Source organism: Hesperophylax consimilis, chromosome 1 (assembly GCF_061612785.1).
Source record: "Hesperophylax consimilis isolate HC1 chromosome 1, BYU_Hcon_1.0, whole genome shotgun sequence".
Taxonomy (NCBI): domain Eukaryota; kingdom Metazoa; phylum Arthropoda; class Insecta; order Trichoptera; family Limnephilidae; genus Hesperophylax; species Hesperophylax consimilis.
In genome coordinates this window covers 18,553,856-18,580,163 of record NC_142836.1, presented here as the reverse complement: position 1 = coordinate 18,580,163, position 26,308 = coordinate 18,553,856, and the positions used below count along the sequence as shown (strand labels likewise).

General features: G+C 35.3%; 1 protein-coding gene across 3 annotated transcripts in view; it reads right to left on the bottom strand.

Annotated features, from left to right (window-relative positions):
* Sec31 (COPII coat complex component secretory 31) overlaps window positions 1-26,308 on the bottom strand; it is a 30,582-nt gene that overhangs the window by 4,147 nt on the left and 127 nt on the right. The window contains exons 2-23 of one of the 3 annotated variants that reach the window (XM_089651172.1): window positions 25,538-25,757; window positions 24,080-24,213; window positions 23,830-23,999; window positions 21,840-21,922; window positions 21,632-21,748; window positions 21,193-21,337; window positions 19,735-19,884; window positions 18,002-18,151; window positions 16,087-16,170; window positions 15,254-15,461; window positions 14,335-14,459; window positions 13,601-13,657; window positions 12,534-12,642; window positions 12,163-12,273; window positions 11,550-11,744; window positions 10,931-11,145; window positions 9,382-9,579; window positions 8,524-8,656; window positions 7,187-7,255; window positions 5,146-5,519; window positions 680-976; window positions 144-284 (exon numbers count right to left, since the gene is read on the bottom strand). In XM_089651172.1, the coding sequence (XP_089507298.1) occupies window positions 144-284; window positions 680-976; window positions 5,146-5,519; window positions 7,187-7,255; window positions 8,524-8,656; window positions 9,382-9,579; window positions 10,931-11,145; window positions 11,550-11,744; window positions 12,163-12,273; window positions 12,534-12,642; window positions 13,601-13,657; window positions 14,335-14,459; window positions 15,254-15,461; window positions 16,087-16,170; window positions 18,002-18,151; window positions 19,735-19,884; window positions 21,193-21,337; window positions 21,632-21,748; window positions 21,840-21,922; window positions 23,830-23,999; window positions 24,080-24,213; window positions 25,538-25,740 (3,468 nt within the window). In that variant the 5' untranslated portion in view covers window positions 25,741-25,757. Of the gene's footprint in view, window positions 1-143; window positions 285-679; window positions 977-5,145; window positions 5,520-7,186; window positions 7,256-8,523; window positions 8,660-9,381; window positions 9,580-10,930; window positions 11,146-11,549; window positions 11,745-12,162; window positions 12,274-12,533; window positions 12,643-13,600; window positions 13,658-14,334; window positions 14,460-15,253; window positions 15,462-16,086; window positions 16,171-18,001; window positions 18,152-19,734; window positions 19,885-21,192; window positions 21,338-21,631; window positions 21,749-21,839; window positions 21,923-23,829; window positions 24,000-24,079; window positions 24,214-25,537; window positions 25,758-26,308 lie in introns of all 3 variants that reach the window. The other 2 variants (XM_089651164.1, XM_089651180.1) reach the window with 2 other exon arrangements.

The following is a 26,308-nucleotide window of genomic DNA, read 5'->3' as shown; positions in this document are numbered from 1 at the left end:
GATGTAGCTATATAAAGGTCGAAAAATCACATACTAAATCTCAACTGAAAGGAGTCATTTTAGGACATTGGCATCTTAAATGAGAACTTCTTAAGCGAGATTCATTGTACGTCATTAAGTTAATAAACTAATATAGAACTAACGGGGTTATTGGAAGACTGAGCACACTGCGCCCGAAGAGCGTCGAACACTGTCTGCATGTGGATGTGCTGCTCGGGGATGGGAGCCTTCTGCACGGGGGCTGGGGGCGGGGGAGGAGCAGCCTCTACAGCCTGCTGGTTGGGCTGGGGAACAATTTTAATTAAACATTGTAAAATATAATAATCATTTTTTGAATTTGTTCCAAGTTTTCCAGATGCAATCCGCATGTCTCATTCTATTGTGATATAAAATAATCAAGAAAATAAAATTAAACTCAACTAAGAATTACTATTAACCCCTTCAGTAATCATTTAAAAATTAAAAATGGAAAAAAAAACACCTTTTTTTTATCAATGAATTTTATTTACTCAAAATATATATCCTCATATAAAAGCCATTTCGGGCCCAAAATGGGACTGAATTTTGATGTTGTGGAAAAAATAATTATTAATTTCATTAGTATGAATTCCGAATTCTGGCACATAATAGCCGCCCGAGTATACTTGGGCGTGGTCCTTAAGAGGTTAATATGGCTTACCATTTGATTGTTGGGTTGCAAGGGGGCACCAAAGTTTTGGTTTACAGGAGCCCCAAAGTTTTGATTCATGGGAGCCCCATAGTTTTGATTCACGGGAGCCCCAAAGTTAGGATTCGCCGGAGCTCCAAAATTGGGGTTCGCCGGGGCCCCATAGTTGGGGTTCATGGGGGCACCCATTTGAGGGGGCATCTGACCCGGCGGGAATTGTCCGGGCCCCCCGAGGGGCACCTCCTGGGCGGGGACCACCCCAAACAGTGGGTGGGTGATGGGCGCCTGTGACGAGAAATCTGGCTTCGCCTGGAAAAGTAGAACAGGTTAATATATTATCCAACTCAATTTAATCAAAGTCACAATGAGGTCTCACTAAAATTTTAACCAATATTTTATATTTCTGATATTGACAATAGTACCGGTATTTCGTCGCAAATCAACGGATATAATTTATACTGTAGATATGACATGACGTAAAACATGTTATTGCGAAACATAGTGTTCTGTTTTGCGTTTATGGCAATCTTTTATATAAACCCGCTCACTGCGATAAAGGAGGGTGGAAGGAAGATGGAATTGGGGTGGAGACGGAGGAGGTCGGTGCTGGGGTTCCAGTGGCCGTGGTTGGAGATGGAGGGATTCGGGTTTGATTCTAGTTTGGAGTAAATTGAAATGTTGCTTGAAATGGCTTTAGTCATGTTTGATGACCAGATCTGAATATCCTGGTACACCCCCGACTTCGTCTTCCTCACAACATACAATTGGGGAAGCCTCCTCTCCCTGACTCCAGACGGTTGGGAGCAGTTGGGGCTCTTGTGCGGTATTCACGTAGGGTTTCCAACATTTTAAAGTACTTTTTAGGTAAAAAAAAAAGTTGAATTGTTTGTATGTGAATATGGAAAAATATTTGAAATATTCGGGGAAAAAAAAGTTTCAAAAAAAGTTATTTTTACTTTTTACTTCTGTAATCATATAGAACCACCTCCCGAAATTAGCGCACTTTACCAACCGGACACCCTGTATTAATAATAAGTCGTATTCAACATCTGCATTATTTTGAATACACAAATCATTGAAACAGTGCTGTGTACTCATTTTATTAAGAGCGGGAGTCACGGTACCAGGTCAATATTTTCATGCGACTCAATTGAATCCGAGCCGTGAGCAATGAGCATACTGTGCTCATCTAATACGACTCGCCTGATACAGCTCCCCCCGTAAGGCTTCCCGGCATGGCTCCCCCGATACAGCTCCCAGCTCCCTAGCGTAAGCGTATGAATGATTGTACGACTCCTGGTACCAATACGCCGCCTCATACCACTAGGTAGAGTTAGTAGACACATTATTATGTAAATTTCAGCCTATTTTTCTAAAATATCTCCTGAATAAAAAGATTTACCATTCAATTGAGGCGTGGTACGGTTTACCAGGAGTCATAGGAAAATGCTCAATTGAGGCGTGGTACGGTTTACCAGGAGTCATAGGAAAATGCTCAATTGAGGCGTGGTACGGTTTACCAGGAGTCATAGGAAAATGCTCAATTGTGCGGCTAGTTCATGAACGACTCATCATCACTATGTACAAAGATTGCCAACCTTTAAATTTTCCGTAATGATTAAAATTCAACAATCAGAGATAGTGGATGGGTAAATTATAGGAAATTTATTTTCGGGGAATATTCCCAAAGCGGGGAATATCGTAGAAATTTTCATCTAAATGGTAAAATCCCCATGAGGTTGTCTCCTACAATGAAATTTCATGTTAATTACGGTTCCCTGATATTTCATCAAAATGAAAATTCAACACTCCTTTAAAAAGTGATATAGAGTCACTTTCATGATAAACACTTTTTGGAGGTGTGTTGAATTGTCATTTTGATGACATACACGGTCACCGTTATTTACAAATGTATCATATTAATTAGAGCATGCCGAGGACAAAACTTTTAGAATTTTTCTAAAATACCGAAGACATAAACCACCGAAATGTTGATATTGGCTGATATGCTTGTGATGTCAACGTACATGCAATGATTGGCACAGGAGTATTGAAGCACTGCTATTGGAATTATGAATTGTGTCTCATATGACATCACTAGACACAATTGTATATGTTTTACCCAATTTCAAAGATATTTACTTGGTGATTTTTTGAGATACTGATAAACTAATTTTACTGTCGTTATTAACTATTTACACATAATACATTTTCATCAAAAAAAGACAACCTGATTCAGAATAACTTTACCGATAATTTAAAAAAAAAATTCCAGACTTCGAGGAATTTATTTTAGGTTGGGGAAAATTCCCGGTGCACGTCACTAATCAGAGACGATAAGTGTATAATATAGTAGTGAAATGGTGCAAAAGAACAACAAGTGGTTTAAGAATAAGAATCTTCGGACATTATATCAATTAGGTGGCGAATAGTGAGCAGGGACAAAATTGTTTGCGTGAAAAATCAATATGTAGTATTTTATGTGGACACATTACAAGTGATTTAGGTGAGTACTCAACTCTCGTAAAAGAGTGCCAACTTGACATGCACTTGAACATCGATATTTCTTAAGAACTATTTTATTTTTGATGATTTTGATTTGTGTGATTTGATTGATTTGATTTGAATGATTTCTGCAGATGTCGGCAATGTAATATTTTCAGCATCACTCTGGCGAGGGATAAACTTTTGTATAACAAACTAGTGCTGTATTATCAGCAACTATAGTTGCCGTATTAAGTGGGTTGATACAACCGTATTATTATTTATTTTATTTTATTTATTTTTTTCTTTTTATTATTTATTAACTTTCAAAAATATTTTTTTTTACTATTAAGTCCCATTTTTTTAAATATTAATGCAGATATCTTTCCAAATCAACTGTTGGTTCGATTACTGCCAAAGGGTTAAATAGATGTGATGTCAAATTGAAAAAAGAGTGTTTTAAAAATTATTAAATAGATATGTATTTAAACATCTGGAACTTCAAAAAGTCAATACAATTGGAAAATATTTTAGAATGCAATTAGAAAATGTTATTTTGTATAGTACTGTTATTGGGAGAAAAATGACGATGAATCGCCATGCAAACAAAACTTCAAATCAACACTCTGCGATTACGTAATAAAATAAATGAGGCGTGTTAAAACAAAGACGAAAATCTCCGCCATTGGTCTAAAATGAGTTAGATATGATGGCGATGGATAGATAATCAAAACTACCACTGACAGCTGCAAGGTTTCGGAGCAAAAATGACAGAATCCGTATCCCATACATTTTTGAATTATTGTATTTAGTTCCGTAACAACAACGGCAATCTCCTTCAGGTTACAGAACAAAAACGGTAGTATTTGTTAGGACCAATCAGAGATACAGAAATAAAATATTCAACACGGCCGCCCCATGCAAAGTGTGAACCTAAAAAAAAATGGCGTTTTCAGTTCCTAACAATACCGGCAGTTTACAAATTCTACACAGCAAAAGCAGCAATCTCCATCTATAAATGAAAATAGCTTGATAATTTACAAATTAATCACAATGAAATATAAACAAAGGAAACACTTATTAACAAAAATTAAATTTTATAATTATAGTGTGGGAAAAGTACTAAAAAAAAATTTATTGCGTATTACTCAAAATGAAAAGAAAGGAGAAAGCCGTCTTTGTTTTAACACGCCTCAAATACTTATGAACATAATAACTTATAACAAAAACAAAAAGTCATTATGACGTGGTATGCATATGTATTAGGAAAAATCAATGTCAAATTTTGTGCTGTAATAAGTTTAGCTAAAAGCTAAAAAAATATAGGAAAGCGTCTGATTATATTTAATCAGGTTTTAATCTCAGGGAGCACAAAATTGCAAAAATCATTTTTGAATGGATTATTATTTGAAAAGGGGGAATTTTGGAAAAAGGTTGCACATCAATGGCAAAACAACAAACTATTTAAACAGAAACTCAGGCCACGAAACGACCTTCCTAAGGAATACCTGGTGGGCTATAATGTGGCCCCACTGGCGAGTTCCCGCATGTTCTGCAGACATCTCTTTCTAACACACACATATTCAACAATATAGGCATACCGCTGATTGTTTCACTGTAACTTCTCCCTCTCTCTCATAAATGATGCATGTAACAAGAAAGAGAGGTTACAATGGAGCTCTCAACAGCAAAACCATCATTATAATTCATAGTGGGTTAATTTTGCACAAATTTGCAAAAGAAGTGGGCATGTGCTTATATATCAAAGATTAAAATAATATGAAGCTAATAAATACTAAGCTATAGGTATATAAATAATTTGGATGATAATTTAAATAAGTGTTATATCAACATGGACCACATTTAAGGTTTTTAAATTTAAAATTAATTAATTATCCAGCACAAGCCTAGAAATGTGATAATTATAGCATCAGATCAATACATCGAGGAGTATACGGAGAAGCAAATTTCAATTTACAAAAATAAACATTAACCTGTGATTTGAGCGAAGAAGTCAACGCCGGTGGATCATTCCACCCGGGTGCCGACTGGTGAATATTCCCTTGCAGGGCATCGGTGGCCTGCTCGGCATTCCTGTAGTAAGCCGCATTGCCCCCCCCATTGTACACGGCATCAGCTGGGTTCATGGCATGGATACTGGGCTGCATCGGGACTAGTGGGGGAACAGAAGTGTTGGCTTGCAACGGGTTGAAGTTGCTCTGCGGGTACTGCTGTGGTTGATTAAAGGCATTATTGTTCTGCCTGTTTCCATAGGCGGACTGATTGTCAATCGGGTTGAGCGGGAACGAACCCACTCCCGACTGGACTGATGGGTCTCGGACGTGTTTGTTTCTGCCCATCAAATTACCTGCAAGGACAAATAGTTCTGTTAATTTAAACACCTTACCTTGTATCAAATATGATAGTTCTTTTTTCGTTGGGTTGTACAAGATGGAGGCCTAATGAAAAAAAAAAGTTTTCAATCTTGGCAGATCTTTGTCAAATAAAAACGTGAAATTTTTTATCTTTTTCAAGTTTTTGCCAATTTTGACCTTGAAGGCTTAGAAGGTTTTTTTGGATTTTTGACAAAGATACTGAGGTCTACTGAGGTCGAAAACTTTTTATTTTCACTAGGCCTCCATCATGTAAAAACATACAAAAAAATCATTTGATGCAAGATAACGGTCATAAAAATATGTTTTTGTCATAAAAATATGTATATGTAGTTTTAACTTATTAGTTAAAAGTCTTAGTTGTAAATCACTTGACATTAATCTTAGTTATAAACCACTTGTTATAAGTCATTAGCTATGAAACTTAGTTATAAGCCAAAAGTAATAAGTTATAAGTCTATGGGGATAGAAATAGATTAAATGCATAAATTAAGCTGTTAAGCGCCCTTGAGGTTCTCACGGCGCTATACAAATAATCCAATCATTATTATAATTATTAACAAGTAAAAAATTTACCGTATTAAAAAACAAAATAATATTAAGATCTGACAGTTTTGGCGATGAGTGTTTGGTGAAGGTTTGACAGATAAATTTAAAATATCTCAAAACTTAACTTCCATTTATTATCCTTGTTTACTATATCTATTTTATTTAATCTTTTCTTTCTCCATTTTTAATATTATGTATTCTGATTTATAGGATTAAACTTTTTATAAGCATTTCATATTTATTTTAAAAAATCTTCTGTTAACTTCAAAGAAAAAATGTTCCACTGTATTTGAGCTTGGTACAGTAGAATACCATTCATTTGAAATCCACTGGCATCAAAAATCAAATTTTGAATTAACAAATTCAAACGTAATTCGAAATTTTAAGAAAGTTTTTTTTTTTTAAATCGCTGAAACAGTTTTTCGGCTTTAAATTCAGGTAGAACTTTGGAGTAATTTCGAATTTTGCAGACGATTATCTTCGCAGCCGGCCCTTCAAATTCATTATTCAAAGTAAATACGTAAATATACCAAGAATTTCAGCGTAAAAAAAAATTTCGTGGACGATATTCGTTGCGGCTGCCCCTTTAAATTCAGATATTCAAGGTAAATTCGTAAAAATACAATACGTTTCTGCATAAATCGAAATTTCGTGGCCGATTTCCGCCACGGCCGTTAAAAAACCATCAAATTCAGATATGGTATGTAAAGATGTAAAAATACCATTTCTTTGTAATTCAAATTTTCTGCCGGCTAAACTTAGATATTCAAAGTAAATTTGTAAAAATACTTTATTTTTCTGCAAAATTCTAAATTTAGTAGTTGATTACTGTCACGGCCGGGACTTTAATTTCGGATATTTATAAATATAAATTTCGAATTACGAATTAACAAATTTCGAATTAAAAAATAATTAGAATGAAAAAAAAATAATACGTATTTTAAAAAATTAAAATTTGAATACATGTTTTCTCAAATTATCGTAGTTCGAATTAACGGTGTTCTACTGAATATCTATTATTTATGTATCTTGAAAAATCAATGTTACATATTAAGTAAATTAAAAAATTAAATTAATTTTTTTTTCAATTTACCATGGGACGAGGCACTAGTGGGTCTCGGTGGTTGCACAGTAGGAGGGGGTGGAGCCAACATTTCTACTCCTGGAAGAACATGTATTATCGTTAAAATACAAAAATAATAATATGTACAAAAAATCCCTCATTAATTCCTTCAATTATTGTAGGTTTTACTTATCAAGAAGAAGCAGTAAAAATTTGCAAAAATTTGCATCGGCCGAATAGCTAACAGCCAAGAGTTCTCCAGTCGAAATCTCTCAGCCAAAAATGATTGAAGTTTAAAAGAGGGTTTCAAAGTTTATTGGAGCCATATGAAGAAGTTTAAAAATATTATGAAAATAATTGTAAACAAAACCTTGCAAGTTTTTATTTCCACCAACATGATTAACATAACCTTACCTAAACATTCCATAATTGAAAAATTAAACGGAAAAACAACATTATCGGGATAACGCTGCTTTTGCGCAGATCCATTCAGGTTACGCACCATACTGCTATCTGCGTTCACATCAAAAATCGTCTTAACATCTTATAGATGACAGCACAAGGCCTGTAGTGACGGACGGTAGCCCAATCTTTTTCCGTACAGCGGTGAAGACAAGTCAGCCATTTACATTGAAACTGACGTATTGTGCGATTGGCATTTGGCATTATTATGGTGATATATAATATTTTATATCTGCATTGTGTTATTTGTTAATATGTTGTATCATGCCTGGAATTTTTTTAATTTTATGGAAATATATTTTATTAGCAAGATGTTTTTTGTACTCAAAACATATAAATAATTTGATTCAAATATATAAAACATGTGGTCTATTAGTTGAAATGTCTTTTTATGCACATTTAAATTTATTTAATTTTCAAAGTGTGAGCATACGCACATTGAAAGTCAAATAAAATGTTTAACAGCCCATATCTCACTAACTTTTTCATGTAACGCTGTTTTTCCGCATAAGTGCCCAATTATGTATTCATGTTAAACTAAATTGGAAAATTCACAAATGTTATAGTCATTCAATACAGTATTTTATTGTAAAATTTCATCACAAAACTACCAATTTATTTATGAATGGCGGATATTGCACCGAACCCATGACTTTACATTGCCATCACACGGTTTACCTATCCGCACTACATTCCAAGAACCTAGGGGATAAAGAAACGTTGAATATTTATTTATGAATGGTGAATATTGCACCGAACCCATGACTTTACATCGCCATCACACGATTTACCTATCCGCACTACATTCCAAGAAACTAGGGGACAAAGGAATGTTGTTAATTTAGTTCTAACTGTGTAGTCAGGTAATTTAATAAGAATAAATGAAGAATAATAAAGCAAATTACCGGAGTTAAAGCCTGGCTGACTGATGTTATTGTTCACATAAGAAGACTGTTGTGCCCCAGTTCCCCAGGCGTCTTGTGGCTGGCTTTGATTGTAGCTGGAAGTCCGAACCCTGCCCGGTGCGGACCATTGATTCTGCTACAAAAAAACAATAACATTACATAATATGTATTCAGTCTTCAAGAGATTGACAAAACCAAACTTTTTATGCGGGATATGTTGGTTTCACTTATGAAAGACTGTTGCTAAATACTGCTCAATCAAACTAATTACTGCCTTACTAATTAGATTCTTATACACCAGTTCAACTTTGGTACGGAAAAGCTGGCTTTAAGCCTAGTTAAAGCCATTCTAAGCATCCACCGTTCTGACCTTACGCGTTGCATTATATTTACAACGCGTTTATAAGTAAAGGGGTTAGTGTCTAACTTAATTTTGAAGTAGAGTTGAGAATGTGTCAATAAAATCATACTCAGTTGTACATACTGTTATATTGCAGAGGGCACAAACGATAAAAAGGGAAGAATTTGTAATTAAATCGTGAACTCTCATCTTGCCGGAGAACACTTCATAACCAAGCTAAATCAACCTAAATTATAGGAAAGAGCCCACACAGACACATATTGTAATAATGTACTCATATAAAATGTAAGATGATGAATTATTTTTACGTGACTATAAATAATATAATGCTACGTATACATACGCGAGCCCAACTACCGAACTGAACATCAACTTATGGGAAAGGAACGAAGCAACCGCAAATGGCGCGAAACGCCGCTTGCTGGTTGATAAGGTTGCATACCTACTACATAAATAAAAGATTTCAATTCTCATTACTAAAACAATAAAATGAATACCTGAACAGGAACCGGTCGAGGGGCCTGTCTAGGAATGGTGGCTGCGTAAGGATGTGCGTAGCCCAGCGCGCACTGCAGGCGGTGTGTCAACTCCTGGTCTTGCAGGCCCGTCAAACAGTGCAACGCACCCTCCAGGTGTCCCTGCGAGGACAGCCGCATGGCGTAACTGGTCAGCAGGTTGGACAGCTTTTCGCAAGCCTGTAACGAGGATTTATATTTGATGATCAAGTAGAATACAATTATAGCTATTAAATCATTTTCAATCACTAATTTATTTACAGATTTGTTGCCTTTCCGGAAAAAGTTACCAAATCACAACACACACTTAACATACCACAATTTTTAAAGCTAAAATATGTCACATAAACTTTAAAATGCGGTTTTAACTCGACAAAATGGAGATTTCCAGGTGTTTTTCAATTCGCCCATTCCATTTAATTAATATCATGCCTCCAAACATTAATCCGGAAACATATGAACTGCTTATTGCGGTTCAAAGCCAATGAATCCACCTAGCTTTCACCGTTTTCCATATATATAAAAAACATTAAATTTATAATTCATAAAAATCAACCACACCAATCAACCTAAATTTGGCTAGCCATCGTTCAAGTGGTTAAAGTTGATGTAAATGGAAATTTCAAAGTTTTATTAACCTGCTTAGTAATGGGAAAAAATGTAAAGCATTCAAATTATATTATTTACCTAGCATTCAAATTTAGATATCTCAAAACTTGTGGATGTGGGTTGATGACTTTTGCCTGAACGGCTGACGATATCATGTATTTTTCGTCCAAAATAATATGTAGGTACACAATACCGAGAAATATCCTAGATTCTAGAACTGCTAGTAAAACACGTCTTAGTCTGAATTCTGATTTATTATTCTGAGTAATTTCCTATAAAAATGTTTTAAAAACACAAATATTATCGGGCCACAAAATGCTGGATTTCCTTCTTACAAACAGTATTTTTAATGGATGTAATAAAATTTCTTTCATCAAATTGTGACACGAAAAAAAACATTTCGCAATTCTATGTACGGGAGAACAAAGCAAACTCAACCTTATTGGGACCAGCGCAAGGTGTGCGGTCACTCTCGAATCATTCAGGTCATTTAGAACGGGTTGTTTCATAGAAGTTGAACAATTCATCAAATTTCAATGCGTATTACGAACAAATTAAAGGATCACACCAACATGTGAACTCTTTTTGCGGGTTGGCAGCAAGTTCTTTGGATGTGTGCACGAAAACTGACAGTAATCGAGTTGTCAAGTCACTCTGTACACGTTGGGCCAACGTATACAAGGGGCTTAAGAATATAAATGTGCATCTTGGAAGAAAAAAAATGACACACAAAAAATATCATTTAACCTTTTTAAAGCAATCTATCCCACTATGTGTTTCAGTGAAACATCACAGAAAAATTTCATAAATGTGCGACATCCGCATATGGCAGTAGCCGCCGATGGATCACATATGCGACAACCGCGTAGATCAGTTTAAAAGTCGTCTTTGGCGGTTGTTACCAAAAGACATGGATCATTACCTGCACAGGACGGCCCCTGACAGTAGCAGCGAGGCGTGCAATGAGGACCATCTCCACTACGTGGGTCAGCCCCTGTGGCGTGGGGCCCTCCTGGTCCAGCTGCTGCCGCCACCATGCCACCAGCGGGTCGATGCTGGCACTGCACAGGTAGCAGATGACCGCTTCTTTTCTGAGCTCCCGGTCAGATTCTTTCTCCAGCTTCTCTCCCAGAATTTCTGCAGCAGTTTAAAATGTATGTATTAAGTGCATGAATAAGGGGAACTGAACGTAGTTATAAAAAGTTAGCAGAAACATTGAAAATTACAGAGAAATTTTCTTGTTTTTATTTACTTATTTAGCAAGTTTAAATTTTTCTCTGAACATAACTAGCTATTCTGGGGAAGCTACATCTGGTAGATTATATACTCTTTTGATGCAAACAGATTTTCTGGTAAGATGGTACAATTTACAAAAACATAATTTTGCAAAAAACAAGTAAGTTATGATGAAAATAGAATCAGATGGCGCACGGTTTAAATTTTTTATTCGCACAACCAGAGATAAAATGGTTCTTTTTTAAAAGTAAGTTTAACACATACAATAACACAAAAACATGTTCAAATACAGTTTCAATTCTTACCGCAAACATCATACAGCTGTTGAGGTGAGCAGTGCGTAAGTGCAGCGGCCAGGGCTGCCCTCCAGGCTGAGGGGGCCGTCGTCTCTGCGAGTCCCGCCCACTCACCCCTCACCAGGGCCGCCGCCAGGCTCCGCACGGCGCCCCCCTCCCCGGAGAGGTAACGCCACTGAGTGCGTTGGAGGAGGTCATCACCACCTAAAAACAATTATAAAACACTCATTAAGTTAAATATACAGTGAAACCCACTTACAAGGTTCCGTTTAAAAAGTGTTTAAAAAGTTCTGTTTCTTCCATCCCTTGAAGACAGTATTTGGAAAATGCTTCACAAATCCCACATAATTTTTTTTTTCTGTTTCCTTGATAAACTTTGTAAGAGAGTTTCACTGTAACTGTAAATTTTTTAATCAGTTGTTCACTGAAGTGCTTTAATATATTATTTCTATGGAGATTACCAAGCTCCCATAAGCACACAGACATTATATAAATAGGTCCATTGCGTTATCTATGTACCATAATTCACCATATTCTTTAAACATAGGCCTCTCTCAAATTTTGTTTCTTGGGTACAATATTGACTTTGTAAGAAAGTAGAAGATAAACAAATTGAACATACCTGCGCTAGCAATCACCAAGGCATCAGCAGTTCTACCGGCATCAAGGCAAAACTCCACTGCTGCGTCAATATTGCCACTCAATAAAGCTTGACAAATCAAACCTTCAGAATCTGAAAAATGACAAATTATTACCACTGACGATGATCGATATTGTATTTTATATTGACATTCAGTGAGCCGATTTATAATTTTTCATAATGCTGCGCCAGACCTAGTCAATAATATTCAAATGACCCACTTTGTTACATTGCTTGTAGTGGGTCGTAGTATTCTATGTAAGGTGAAAAAATGTGAAAGTTGTACATAATATAATGTATAGCCGAACAAACAATGCCAATGTTTTCAACATTGTAAATAATAGCAGACTTACCATCTCCAGTGGGGATTATGTATTGCTTTGCAGGAGATTTAGGTGCTGCGGGTTCGACTTCTTTGTTATTCTGGGCAATGGTGTCAAACGCAGCTGCACCATCAACTCCCTGGAAATAATTGAAAATTTATTTAACAATGTACAACAATTAATTTCAACTTTTTAGAAACATTGGTTTGTATTATTTTTTCTTAACACACTATAAAAAATTTGGAAAACATTTTTTCTTTCAATTTATGAAGAAAAAAAAAGGTTTACTGAGAAAGTAACTTGAAAATTATTTGGATTGAAACTTTTTATTCTAATGACAATTCATATTTGGGAGTGTATGCAAATTAATGGCATTGACACCATCTTGACAAAACACATACATATTTATTTTCAAAATATGTTGATCATACATTAAAATGACACATCTGAGGACAAAAAAAATTATTAAAATTAACTAGCGAGCATTCAGTTTAACTACAGCATATTAAAAGCACTGTTTTTTGGGATTAAGGAAAATAATAAAAATAATTTTGTTAACAGTGCATGCATATTATATTTTAAATACTAAACTTTCGAGCTAATGTTATGTATAAGTCAAAAATGTATATTTTTATGAAACTTCATAAAAAAAAATTATAATAATATTTCCTATTTTGAAATTAATCATCACCATTGAAGTTTCTTTACTACTTTACTTTTGCTGTGGCTCAGTCTGTCTGTGCAGATAGAGTAACAATAGCGCATGTTGCTTTTACGTCCAACAGATGGCGCGGTTTAAAAAAACAGCATGTTTGTCCAACCGATGGCGCTGTTTTAAAAAAAAGGATGTTTTTACCTGTCACAGATGACATAATATAGGTATATAAAAACACATGCGTATTCGAATATGTTATGTCAAAATTTCAAAACAATCCGTGAAGAACTTTCGGATATTTAAGATTATGAACAAACATGTATACAGATAAATAAAAATGAGTTGTGCAATTAAAAGCCATCAACAATGGTTATTTTCTACACATGCAGCATTATCATACGGACAACATCGATAGGAAGACACAGCTTCCAAGTAGTCTTACCGAAACATCAGTACTTGTATCAGTGGAAGGTTCGGCCTCCGTCTCAGACGATTCACTCTGCGTAAAGTACGAGGGGGAACACCAAACATTATTAGTGCCACACACGTACAATATTATTTATAGCACAACGCTGGATACAGAAATGTGCAATGCCAAAAGTTTGCTTTGTGAATAAAAGGCAAAATTTTATTGGCAGTAATGTAACAGCTAAATTAATACAACACAAAAATATGGAACAAGGGTAAATGTTGTGTTACACACAAAGGGCCTTGTAAAGGTTATGTTGTTTGGCTTTTAACATTCTGTTTGTGGGATTTTTGATCACTGCAGAGGTTTTAGGTTCAGGGAGCTCGGCATTCCAAAGGTTAATATAATAAGCCATGAGCAACTTGCACTTCCTCCCCTACTTGAGCCAACGTTTCGGACAGCCTTGCAGTGTCCATCATCAGATATGACATCTTATCGAGTGCAATACATCTTATTACCTCACAGTTCAAATAATATAACACTTTGCCTGTGAGAATTTTTAATAATATCTCACATTGTTAAGGATTTGAATAATGTTAGCCCAAAGATAAAAAGCAAATTGAAAATGAAAGGAATTTATTTATGTGAAGGCATTAAGCAAAAACAAAATGGCTGGTTAGAAACGGGTGCGAGGTAATTTTACGATTCGCCATAATTCTGATAATAGTCTCTGCTTTTGAGAAATGTGTAGAAAGGAGGAGACATACCCGACTCAAGCCGGAGAGGCGATCTGTGATCTGTTCCACACCATCGCCATTGTTCTGTTGATTTTTTACATCAAACTTAGCCACAAGCGCCCCCAATTTGCTATTCATGTCATCTTGCCGGAATCCTAAAGATATATAATAAATAAATATATTGTGTTCATAAAAGCTTCTGTCTCATCATCATGTACGCAATATGTAATTATTCTAAAATCATTTTTTGAAATTGCTCAAAATGTACTCCATTTTTCTCATGTATAGGTAATTTGACTACCTCCCAAGTGACCTCCGGACTCTCAAAAGAACCAAAGAAAACACAACGTCAACAGTCAAAATACCAATTGAAATTAGACGACTAACAGTTGTTCTTCGACATGTCAAAATGCAAAATAAAAGTGTTACCGTGAGGGGCACTGAAATACCCCACGCAGTTTATCATTAAGGTTAAGTTTATAGGTTTCGTAGGAATACAAAAAATACTAATAAAATATAAAAAGTTTCCTTATCTGATTTTTCTGTTTCAGATTTTCGTTTAGAAATCACTAATATTGTCTTCAATATTTAAATATTACAATTTGAGGTTTTACTCAATAAAGTTATTCCGAAAAATAAAAAAATAAAAAAAAATAAATAAAAACTAATAAAATAATTCACTGTTTACGCTGATATGTGGAGTGCCTACGTATAGTAATTTCAGAATTACTGGTTATCCCCTTTGGCACAAATGCGTAATATGTGTTAAAAGATAGTGAATTAGGTCCGAGATCATAACTGTACCTAACCTTAAAGATTCACAAAAGTCACAATAGTGTTGATATATTATAACATTAATTAAAACAACTTAAGATTAAGTAAATGAAAGCTGTCTAGATGAATCTCAACACCAATAGTGATGGAATAGCATGTTATAAATAAAACCAACCCAGAAGATTTAACATCTCAGCCCTGGGGTCTTGCTCGAAGCTGGCCTTGAGGAAATGCCAGACGTATTTCTCATGTTGGTCACTGCTCTGATTGGCTTTCTGGAGGCAGTGGTCGGCGAGCAAGCTGGCGGCTCCATCCGAACCGGCTGCACCAATCACTTCCTGCAAGACTCTGGCCTGCTCAATTAGCTCTGGCTCCGTTGACACCTAGATAAAAAGAAATAACCATTTTTAACCGCTTCTGTGCCAAGAGCGAGTTAACTCGCATTCTTGGCCTGCTGTGCACAGCTACACTTCTACCTACTGGCATTTAAAAGGTTAAGAAGTAAGGCAAGCCTCTCTACCTACCCCTGTGGAGAAACAGCGTAATGGTTAGTTAGTTAGAAACAAAGTGGAAGAGTCAACTATTGGTGATGAAAAAAAAAATATTTAAAAAATGAAATACAATTATTTAGAAAAGCTTACACATAAAATAAGCAATGTAAAGCCTCCTTGAGGAGATTTAATCCCTAAATGATGGTTTTTATGGCTAACCAAATACATAGGAATGTTAGGGGTCCTTGAGGACATTTAATCACTAAATTATGGTTTTTAAAGTTAACCAAATAGCAATGTAAAGCGTCCTTGAGGAGATTTAATCCATAATGATGGTTTTTAAAGTTAACCAAATACATAGCAATGTAAAGCGTCCTTGAAGAGATTTAATCACTAAATGATGGTTTTTAAAGTTAACCAAATAGCAATGTAAAGCGTCGTTGAGGAGATTTAATCACCAAATGATGGAAGTTAACCAAATATGATTATGTATTATTGATATTTGTATCATTTTTACCTGACTGATGAAAACTTGTCTAGATGGAGGAACATTGTTTTGTCCGACTGATTGATTTGCAAACGTTACCAATTTCCCGCCAAACTGTAAGAAACATTACACTGTAAGTTCATTATTAAGGTCAATGACAAAAAAAATATGCATCCAAACATAAATGACATAAGTTTTTTTATAACTACTACATTAATTAAAGGGTTCTCAGAATTCAGATGAATTCGAAGGGCAGCTTATTTCATAATGAATGTAATATCATTATTTTACATCTATTTTTAGTAAAAGTCTATTTTGATACTCAACATTTATGTATGTAATTTGTATCACTTAGGTTGGGGGTGATTCACAGAAATTTATACAGTAGAACCCCGTTAATTTGAACCCCGATAATTCGAAAAAACGCGTAATTCGAAATTTTCGCCAAAAAAATTTCCGCAGAAAATTTTTTTCATGAACAAAATGATTTTTAATTCACAAAATGATTTTTAATTCGATATTCGTTAATTCGTAATTCGAAGTTTATTTTTGTCCGCGCACGAAAATTTGTTGGTGTAGTTCGAAAAAATTTGATTTTTGCGAAAATAAATCATAATATTTCGTAAATCTGAATCTAAAAGTCAGCCGTGGCGTTAAAACGCCGAAAAATGTATTTTTACGTGGTTATACATCGTCCTAATTAGTATCATTAATTTGGAAATCTGAATCGATTTACACTCGTATTTTTTCAAATTTATTTCAAATATCCGAGATTGAAAAGCCGAGAAAATACGTTTTACGCCGATATATGTCGTAGTTTTACGAGTTTACACCAAATATCTGAATTTAAAGGGTCGGCCGCGACGAAAAACTGCCGATAAAATTCGAATTACGCGTAAATATATAATATTTTTACGAATTTACATCAAATATCTGAATTTAAAGAGCCGGCCGCGACGGAATAAGGTCGCGAATTCTCGATTTACGCGGAAATATATCGTATTTTTACAAATTTAAATTCAGATATTTGAAATAAAGGGCCGGCTGCGACGGAAAATTACCGGTTAAACTCGATTTACGCGGAAACATATCGTATTTTTACGAATTTAAATTCAGATATTTGAAATAAAGGGCCGGCCGCGACGGAAAATTACCGGGAAATCTCGATTTATGCGGAAATATATCGTATTTTTACGAATATCTCAATTTAAAGAGTAGGCCTCTACGGTAATCGGCCGCAAAAATAAAGAAATAATTGGTTTTAATACGAATTTACTCCAAAAATACCACCCGGATTCGAAGAGGCGGCCGAGAAAATAGATTTTCGGCGTATTTTTTTTTATTTTTTTTTTTCATAAATTTTCGAATTATGTGGGAATTCGTTAATTCGATATTTGATTTTTGATGTCCCGTGGATTTCGAATTAACGAGGTTCTACTGTATTATGTAAATTGATTTTTCAAAGGTATACAGGGTATCCGGGGGTAAGGTGCGCTAACTTCGGGAGGTGATTCTAGATGATGGTAGAAGTAAAAAGATAAATAACTTTTTTCGAAATTTCTGTTTATTTTCCCATCCAAAAATATTTTTCCATAGAAGAATATTTATTTTCCCATGTAAACAATTCAACTTGTTTACCTGAAAACTACATTAAAACATTAGAATTTCAAAAAAACTTACCTATCTTTTTACAAAAATCATTTAGAATCACCCCGAAGTTAGCGCACTTTACCCCCGGACACCCTGTATATTAAACATAGATTTTAGGTCTGTTCAACTAAGACCTTATAAATGTCAAAAAAAAAAAAAGTTGTATTTGTTGACAATGTTATATTTGAATTTCTGCAAAACACCCCAACCAAATTCACAATTTTATTAGTATTGAAACATATCACATATTCAATCAAGTAAAGATTTAACATGATATTAAAGATGTTATTTTTACCCCAAATGAGGCCTTGATAGGCCGCCTAGTCCACTGCGGGGGTCTGGGCAGGATCTGGGGGGAGGGCTCCACCTCGGTGTGGGTCACGGGGGCTTGTTGCAGGGTCTCCATGCCGGGGAAGGAATCCATTATCTTGTTGGTCGTGGCCACCTGGAACGCACACTTCTTCACATGATCCACGTCACATAACATCTGTATTAGTACACTGTATAACTTAACTAGCCCATACATACAAGTGGGGTTCAATGACTTCTCGTCATTTTATCAATATTCTAGACTAACAAATATGAAGAATTGATGTAAATGAATCATGTGAAACGTGATATTTTGTAATCCATTTCCAGTCTCGTTGATATTTACATGGGCATGGTTTTTTTTTATAAATACATTAATTCTGTTTTTACACAGCGGATACATTCCACAGATAAAAACCTGCTACTACAGCTGTTTGTTGAATGGCAGGTAATCTGGAAAGCTTGAAGCAGATGGCGCTGGTGTGGTTGGAGATCATCTGCATGATACAACAGGTATGTGATACGGTTTAAAAGATGTTGTTTTTAATGATTTTAAGGCTTTTTTTAGTGTCAGAACTCAAAAATATTGAATTAAGTTAAATGGTGAATTTAATGAATCCATTTTTTAATAATTCCCACAAAACCTAAAAATATGGCTTTATAATGATGTGTGACACGTGTGGGGTATCTCACGGTAACATATTTTGTCTGCATCTTGGTATTTTGAAGGTTAACAATGACATTCATACTAATCTGAAAACTAGCAACATTCCTGGTGTCACTAAAACTCTAAAGTTTGTACAGGTTTGGTAACAATATTATTAAGTATGTTGTATTCTAATAATAATACCACCACGACATGCACACTCTAATGCCATCGACCAACTATATATAGAAGTGGCATATGAATCTGAAAATGACCCTAAAGGTCGAAACACATTATTAAAACCCGACGCGATGCGTGTTGAGTCGAATCAAATGTATTGTTTTCTTATGACCAGAAACACACTATGAACATCCGACGCGACGCCATGTCGGATGTTCATAGTGTGTTTCTGGTCATAAGAAAACAATACATTTGATTCGACTCAACACGCATCGCGTTTCATCGGGTCGCGTCGGGTTTTAATAATGTGTTCCCGCCTTAAACCAAAGAATTTCAGTATTCTAAAACATCAAAAAGAATGACAATTTAATTGAAGTCAAAAGATTTCAGAAAGCATTTCTTTTAACTTTTTTTTCTTTCGGAATTTGCATCCAGGCAGTAAGTCCCGCCAAGAGGGTGAGATTTTTATATTAAGATCATTTTTCAATCACACAATTTACATAGTATGAAATATTTTGACAATTTTATAAGCTATTAAAAGTATTGTACGTTGTAGTTTTGTCACAAACTTCATGCTTAACAATGGCTTTGGGTATGGCGCAGTGTCAGAGTTATACTGAAGTTGGTTCTTAAATTTATGATCAATGGGATGGCGGACCAAATGAACATCATACAATTTGGGGTTAACTTAGCACTCTGTGTTATTTTGGAGCGAAGCGTGCTAGTTTTTCGAGGCGAGGCAACAGATTTCGATAAGGAGTTGGGTTAAGAAATTAGTCATAGATGGGCAGCATTTATCTTGCTAATTTGCATGACCTGTCAATCTAGTAGTTCATATTATATAATATCCATGTCCATTGCACATGTTATTTAAATCATTGTCGTCAACTCACTTGTTGGTGGTGGGTTCCACCGTTAACGGAAAATACTCCAACACGGCCATCATTGCTGCAGGTAGAAATAAGATTGGGATTCCTAGGACACCAGGACACGTCGTACATCCACTGACCGGTGGAGCACACTTCTAGTAGTAACTCTCCACCCTGGAAAGGTTAAAAATCAATCAAAAATACTAATCACGTTAGTTAAAACTACCAATCGCATCAGTTAAAATACAAACTAATTTTTTTCTCCACGGCCGAGGGATTAAGATCCTCACCCGTGAATCCAGAGGTCGCGGATTCACCCACATGTTTCATTAAATTAATGTGTTATTTCAGATTTAAGCTATATAAAAAAATATTATGTAGTACCTATATTTACTAGAAACATTTGGTAGATCCTGTCGCCCTGATGAAAGACCACCATTCAAAATGTTATGTAGTACCTATATTTACTAGAAACATTTGGTAGATACTGTCGCCCTGATGAAAGACCACCATTCAAAATGTTATGTAGTACCTATATTTACTAGAAACATTTGGTAGATACTGTCGCCCTGATGAAAGACCACCATTCAAAATGTTATGTAGTACCTATATTTACTAGAAACATTTGGTAGATACTGTCGCCCTGATGAAAGACCACCATTCAAAATGTTATGTAGTTCCTATATTTACTAGATAAATTTGTCAGATACTGTCGCCCTGATGAAAGACCACCATTCAAAATCAAGAAGTTACTTGAAATGGTATTACATTTATATACAACCAAAATCTGAATAATCAGGTACTTTCAGACCTTCCTCTAACCCATCTCCTTCCTCTCCCACTCCCTTCAGCCTCATAACATACCCCAATTGGAGATGGCATAGTCCCAGAAATAAATAAAACCTGGATTATGAAGAACTTGACAATATTTAAATTCCTCCTACTCCCATAATGATAACTAACTTACTGACCATCACGCCGTTTCGCCCCGCAGGGGTAGGCAGAGAGGACGAACTGCCAAACAACTCGGTCTTGGCACACACTTCTTGCCTCATTCACATTCCTACATACTCTTCTATTATTCTGACTCTTGACATCTCTTGCCAGACTCGAGTATTTTATTTACTTGATCGTGCCATGTCTTCCTCGGGCGTCCCCGACTTCTGCTAAACATCACTTGTGCAATGATGGATGACTAACTAGCAGAGGATTGAAACCAAGACGCCTCAGTGGGAAACCTGATTATTTTGACTACACAGCTACTAACAGGTCAAATTCATTAAGAGATTCTTCCAAAAGTCAGCAATAACAATATTGTGAGCATAAATACATTATTATAAATAGCGCTAGTAAAAACCTCAAAGGCACTATGTTAGGTTAATATCAGCGCCTTGGTTCCTTGGCAAGTCAGCACCCACTGTTCGGACCGTTCCAATTGCGTCTGCACATGACCGACACTGATTACAATAATGCTTCACTTACATTAGATTTATTATTTGGATCCCAGCACAGAACTCGACCATCTTTACCAGCAGATAGAAGTAAATCTGAATCTTGTTGACACCAGGAAAGAGCTAAGACACCCTTGTGGTGGCCCTCCAATGTAAGCAAGGGAGATGTTGCTAATCTGCCGGAATAAACAAAACATTACAAAATGAAACAATGGCAATTGGTTTAACTCCTCTGTAAAAATTATATGTTTATTTCTAACAATCAAATTTGAAACCTTATTTCATCACCTTTCAAACACAATTTTTTATTTTAATATACGTTCAGAAATATCCCATTTATTTGAATTTATTGCAAAGCGGAAATACGCACAAAATTCTCCGACCTTCTGACAACATCTTTGAGAAATATAATGGTCAATATGCCATAGGCCTGAGGGGTTAAATAGTATCATGTTTTGTGTTGTTTGTACCTCAAGTCCCAAAGCTGAATGACTGGACTCTGATCATCTTCAGAAGCTATGCATAGCTGTGTGGCTACTGATGGATGCCATGCAGCGGACTTCCATCTTGTTCTAGCTTGGCCATCACTAAAAGAGGAACACCATCGTTAGAAATTCATTAATTAATAAGATGAATAGATAACGTTTGCCATATTTTATGTTCATATATTTTTCAAACCTCAGTTTAATGATTGGTTCATTCTTTCTTAAATCCCAAACCACACATCTGGTTGAGAAAGTGGAGGCCAGGATGTGTTGAACCTGAAAAGAAGCATTACAAATATGTATTATTTTTTGTTCATATAGAAAGTTCCAAGAACATTATTTATTAGAATGAATAATGGACCTTCACTTTAACCCTTGGAATGCCAAGCTAAAATGCCGAGTGGCCCGCCATAAGTGAGCTAACAATACTTTCGTAATAACCTGTTTTTACTTTGTTTTTTCCAAAATTATGTTTTGTAAATTGTACCGTCTTACCAGTTAATGTGTTTATATATTTATAATAATTGTAGATTTTCTCTACAGGATGTCCGGGGGTAAATTGCACTAACTTCGGGAGGTGATTCTACGTGATAGTACAAGTAAAAATTTAAATGATTTTTTTCGAAATTCCAACATTTATGGGTATTTTTCAGGTAAAAACGTAAAATTGGGTCTGGCATTATTATTTTGCGCTGTTGCTAAATCTAAGGTCCCTCGCTGTCGTTCCATCAGTCTATTTAATTGCCGTGCTTCATGTCAATAACTTTTATTTTATTCGCAAAGGATCTGATAATTTAAAGTATCTAGCAGTTTTTAACTTTAAAAACTTGATTGTTTTAATCACAACTTGTTAATGCAGTGTGTCTTTATCTTAGTGTGCATTTATTAAGACTTACTTCAAAAAACGTCTTTATTCGGTGCGCGTTTTCTCCAAAGACTTACTTTTAACATTGTTTTTATTTGTGCATGATTTTAATTATTGTGACAATGTCTGGCTTCACTTATGAAGAATGGGCAGAAAGTCATTAGGTTTACTGGATACATGTAAATACACATGGGAAGTGGACATTTTGAAAATTCATTAAATTAGTCAAAAGCAATGACATTAGTAAATGATTAATAGTTAAATAATGTTATTATTCAAAGTGTAACTACATTTCGTTAATTTTAGTACAGTTATCTTTTGAATTTGGTTGAAAACATACGAATTGTAGCACAATTGTAACGTCAAACACTCAGCCTAATGTTATTGTTTACATGCGGTTTCAATGGATACGGGTGATCACTACGTTGCAACCTCGTTCTCAGCAAGCTCACAGTGAATTTATCTGGCAATTTTGTACATCACACTAAGGATTTTTAGTATGTATGTCTTTTTATGGGGAAAAAAAATTGGAATTTCAGTTAAAGATTATCTTTTTTAATCCTACCATCATGTAAAATCACCTCCCGAAGTTAGTGCACTTTACCCGCGTACACCCTGTATAGGATAGCTAAATGTATTTGTAAAAAGATTTTTTCTATCAAATTTTATAAAAAATATTATATAATGAAGAAATAAGAAACTATCATTGAGTTTTATTATCTTTTCCAGCTAAATATGCTGTCTTCACAATAAAAAATAAGTCATATTAGGCTTTGCTGCAAATAAATACAGTGAATCAAATAATAATGAGTAAATTTGCTGCCGGCATCAGTTTTACCTCCTTCATATATTCCGGGCCTCTACAAGACCATCATTAATAAATCTCTTCCTACAGCCCCTACCTCAACCCGCCTCACAAAGCTGCCCAACCGGATGGCGACATAGTTCCCCTGCCTTTACCCTGTACAGACAGGGGTGTCACATAAAATGTTTAAAAAAAAGTAAATAAATACAATCCTGTAAATAAATTCAATCCTGTAAATAAATGAAAATTGAAAATCGAAATTATGACATTTTTCACGGAATTTGCGAAGTGCTTATTCACAGATAAAATAAATATGTTTGCAAGTGATAAAAAGACAAGCTAGGATAATATTAAGATACATTTTAGTATGCTAGGAGCATTTTTTAAGGTTCAAAATACCATAAAATTGAGGCAAGTGCGGTGAATTCCTATCATATCCGCTACGGATATGCTGACATTCTGAGGATTAAGGTGTAACTGTGATATTGGGATGGCGAAATAAATATTACCCACCTGTCTGTTCCATGCAACCGCCTGTACATTTTCTAGAGGCTGAGCTTTATTACCCGGAGCCATCGGTGTGCTAGTGTTATTTAAATCCCAAATGTATATTTCACTTTCAGATGCTCCAGAAGCGAGGAGATTATTCTGGAAAGGATTCAAATCCAGAGACGAAACGGATCCTGAAAAAGATTTACGTAATCATCAAAAGTTATCTTAGAGCAGTCTTTGAAATATCACTGAATATTATTTATGATCTTACCAGTGTGCTTAGTGTTTGAAGCAATGCGAGCTTCCTTTTTCTTTATTAAGTTATCGATATTGTAGAATTCCAATAAGCCACCGTCACAACCCCCAACCAGAATTCCACTTGATGACCAAACCAACTTCTGGAATCTGAAATTAATAATGCAAGTATATGATCAATAAACCGAGCGTATGTTTTATTGTAATATATTTCTTGGACAAATGACTGGCTATTGTGATCTTCATAGCAAAAATAAATTGTAAACAGACAGTATCAGACACCGCCACAGTTATTTTGGTGAAAATATTAATCGTTTGAGGACAGTCCAGGTCGATGTGTATAGTGTATTAAAACTAGTGATGCCGCCGGGTCTCATTTTCACCGGAGGGAAAAGGTCATCAAGGTCTCCATAGGTCACCGGTGACCTCATAATGAAAATCGTCATTTTTCTCCAATAGCCACATGACGGTCACCAGTAACCGCAGTTAATTTTCTTGATTTTCATGGAAAATTTTGGTCAAAAAAAAAACGAATATGTTTTATTGGTCGCCGATGCCATATGAGTATTTTTTTTTCAAATTTAAAATGGTAATGTTTCTTCATTTCCACAGTGGCATTCAATGTGTTAAGAAATGTGAGTAAAAAAAATTTTCACTTTTTCGAAGGCCATGCATGCCGCTTAAAATGAAGGTACAGGCGAGGGATCCCACGAATCCTAAATCGAATTCAATGCAGATGCTGTTTGGCTACATCAACGCGTTTCGCAATAGGATCTTTTTCCACTTCTTTGACAATTTTCAATCGTTCTTGAACGGTGCGCTCTTTTTTAACCAAACGGTTCATTTTGAAAGGCTCGAAACCTAGATAAGTAAAAATATCGCCCTACCACTTTGTTTGAATGTTTGACAACTAGACTAATTGTTAGAAGCGCCTGCATTGGCAGAAGCGACTAAATCATTATCTCTCTCTCTCTCTCTCTCTTTTGAATGTTCCGCTCATTGTTTGCCATTTAGCTACGAATTAATATTTTAAAAACGATTGAGTAAAATATGTACAAAAAAACTGTATGATTTAAATGATGAATGTGGTAAAACAATGCATAGAGGAATGATTGATTTGTATGAGTTTTGAATGACAAATAAGGGACTGGAAGAAATAAACGATAAATGAGGGAAAACGATCATTCGAGGAACAATCGATTGAGATTTCATTGTATGTGCATACTTCAAAAGGATTCTTACTGCGCAGTATTGCACCCCAAATGAAATATTTTTTTCTATTTTTATATAGATTCATAAAAATTATAATTTTATTATAATCTACCCAAGTACGTGGGAGGAGTTTCAGGGACCCCAATGGGGTCTCAATATGCCGATGCGAAAGAAGTGCAGTCGCCCAATCTTACCTTTGGTATACCAATGGGTTAAAAGCAAAATGAGGATAAACAATTGTATAAAGTGAAATGTTTCTAACTTGTGTTCGCTGGGTAGAGACACTTTATGTTCCATCTCATAGCCCGGATCCCCCAAGTTCATGGAGTAGATATCGAGGGAAGCACTGGAACTAAAGGAGGAGTCCACATGCTGGGCAGCTGACCCGGTGGCCAGCATCACAGGGCTAAAGTTCTGTGGAGACCATGCCACGTTCACTGTACTTTCTAATTCCTTCACCTTCATCTTGAAGGGTTACTTTACTGAAAAAAAAAACAACAATATTTCATATTGTGTAGTAAAAATGCGACTTAAAATGCAAATTTTGACTGTCTATTGCGCTAAAACATAAATTTTGACATCTAGTATAATATAAGTATATATTGCATTTGTATCAATGGAAACAAGTCAATGAACCCGACAGTTACCAAATTCTTATCAAAATTCTGAGATGAACAAGTACAATAATCTACTTAAGTACCATACATTCAGAGCGCGGGTTTCGTAATTAGTTAGAAGAAATTCAATCATCTGGGTGATGACATCACAAGTTTAGATATTATGACAGTTTTAGCGTTGTCCTATTGATGTGTGTAGAATGTTGAAGAAACCATGGTGGAATTAAAACTTGCTAGATTGATATTATAAAATGAAATAAGTATTAAATATGATATCAAAAGGGTTTATTTGTTTTGTTGACACATCATCGGCCAAAAACCAACACATCACATATCTTTAAAATCTCAACTTACATGGGGATATTCAACAACAACTTCCTATAAAATATATAAATACTTCGTCATCTATTTCACTG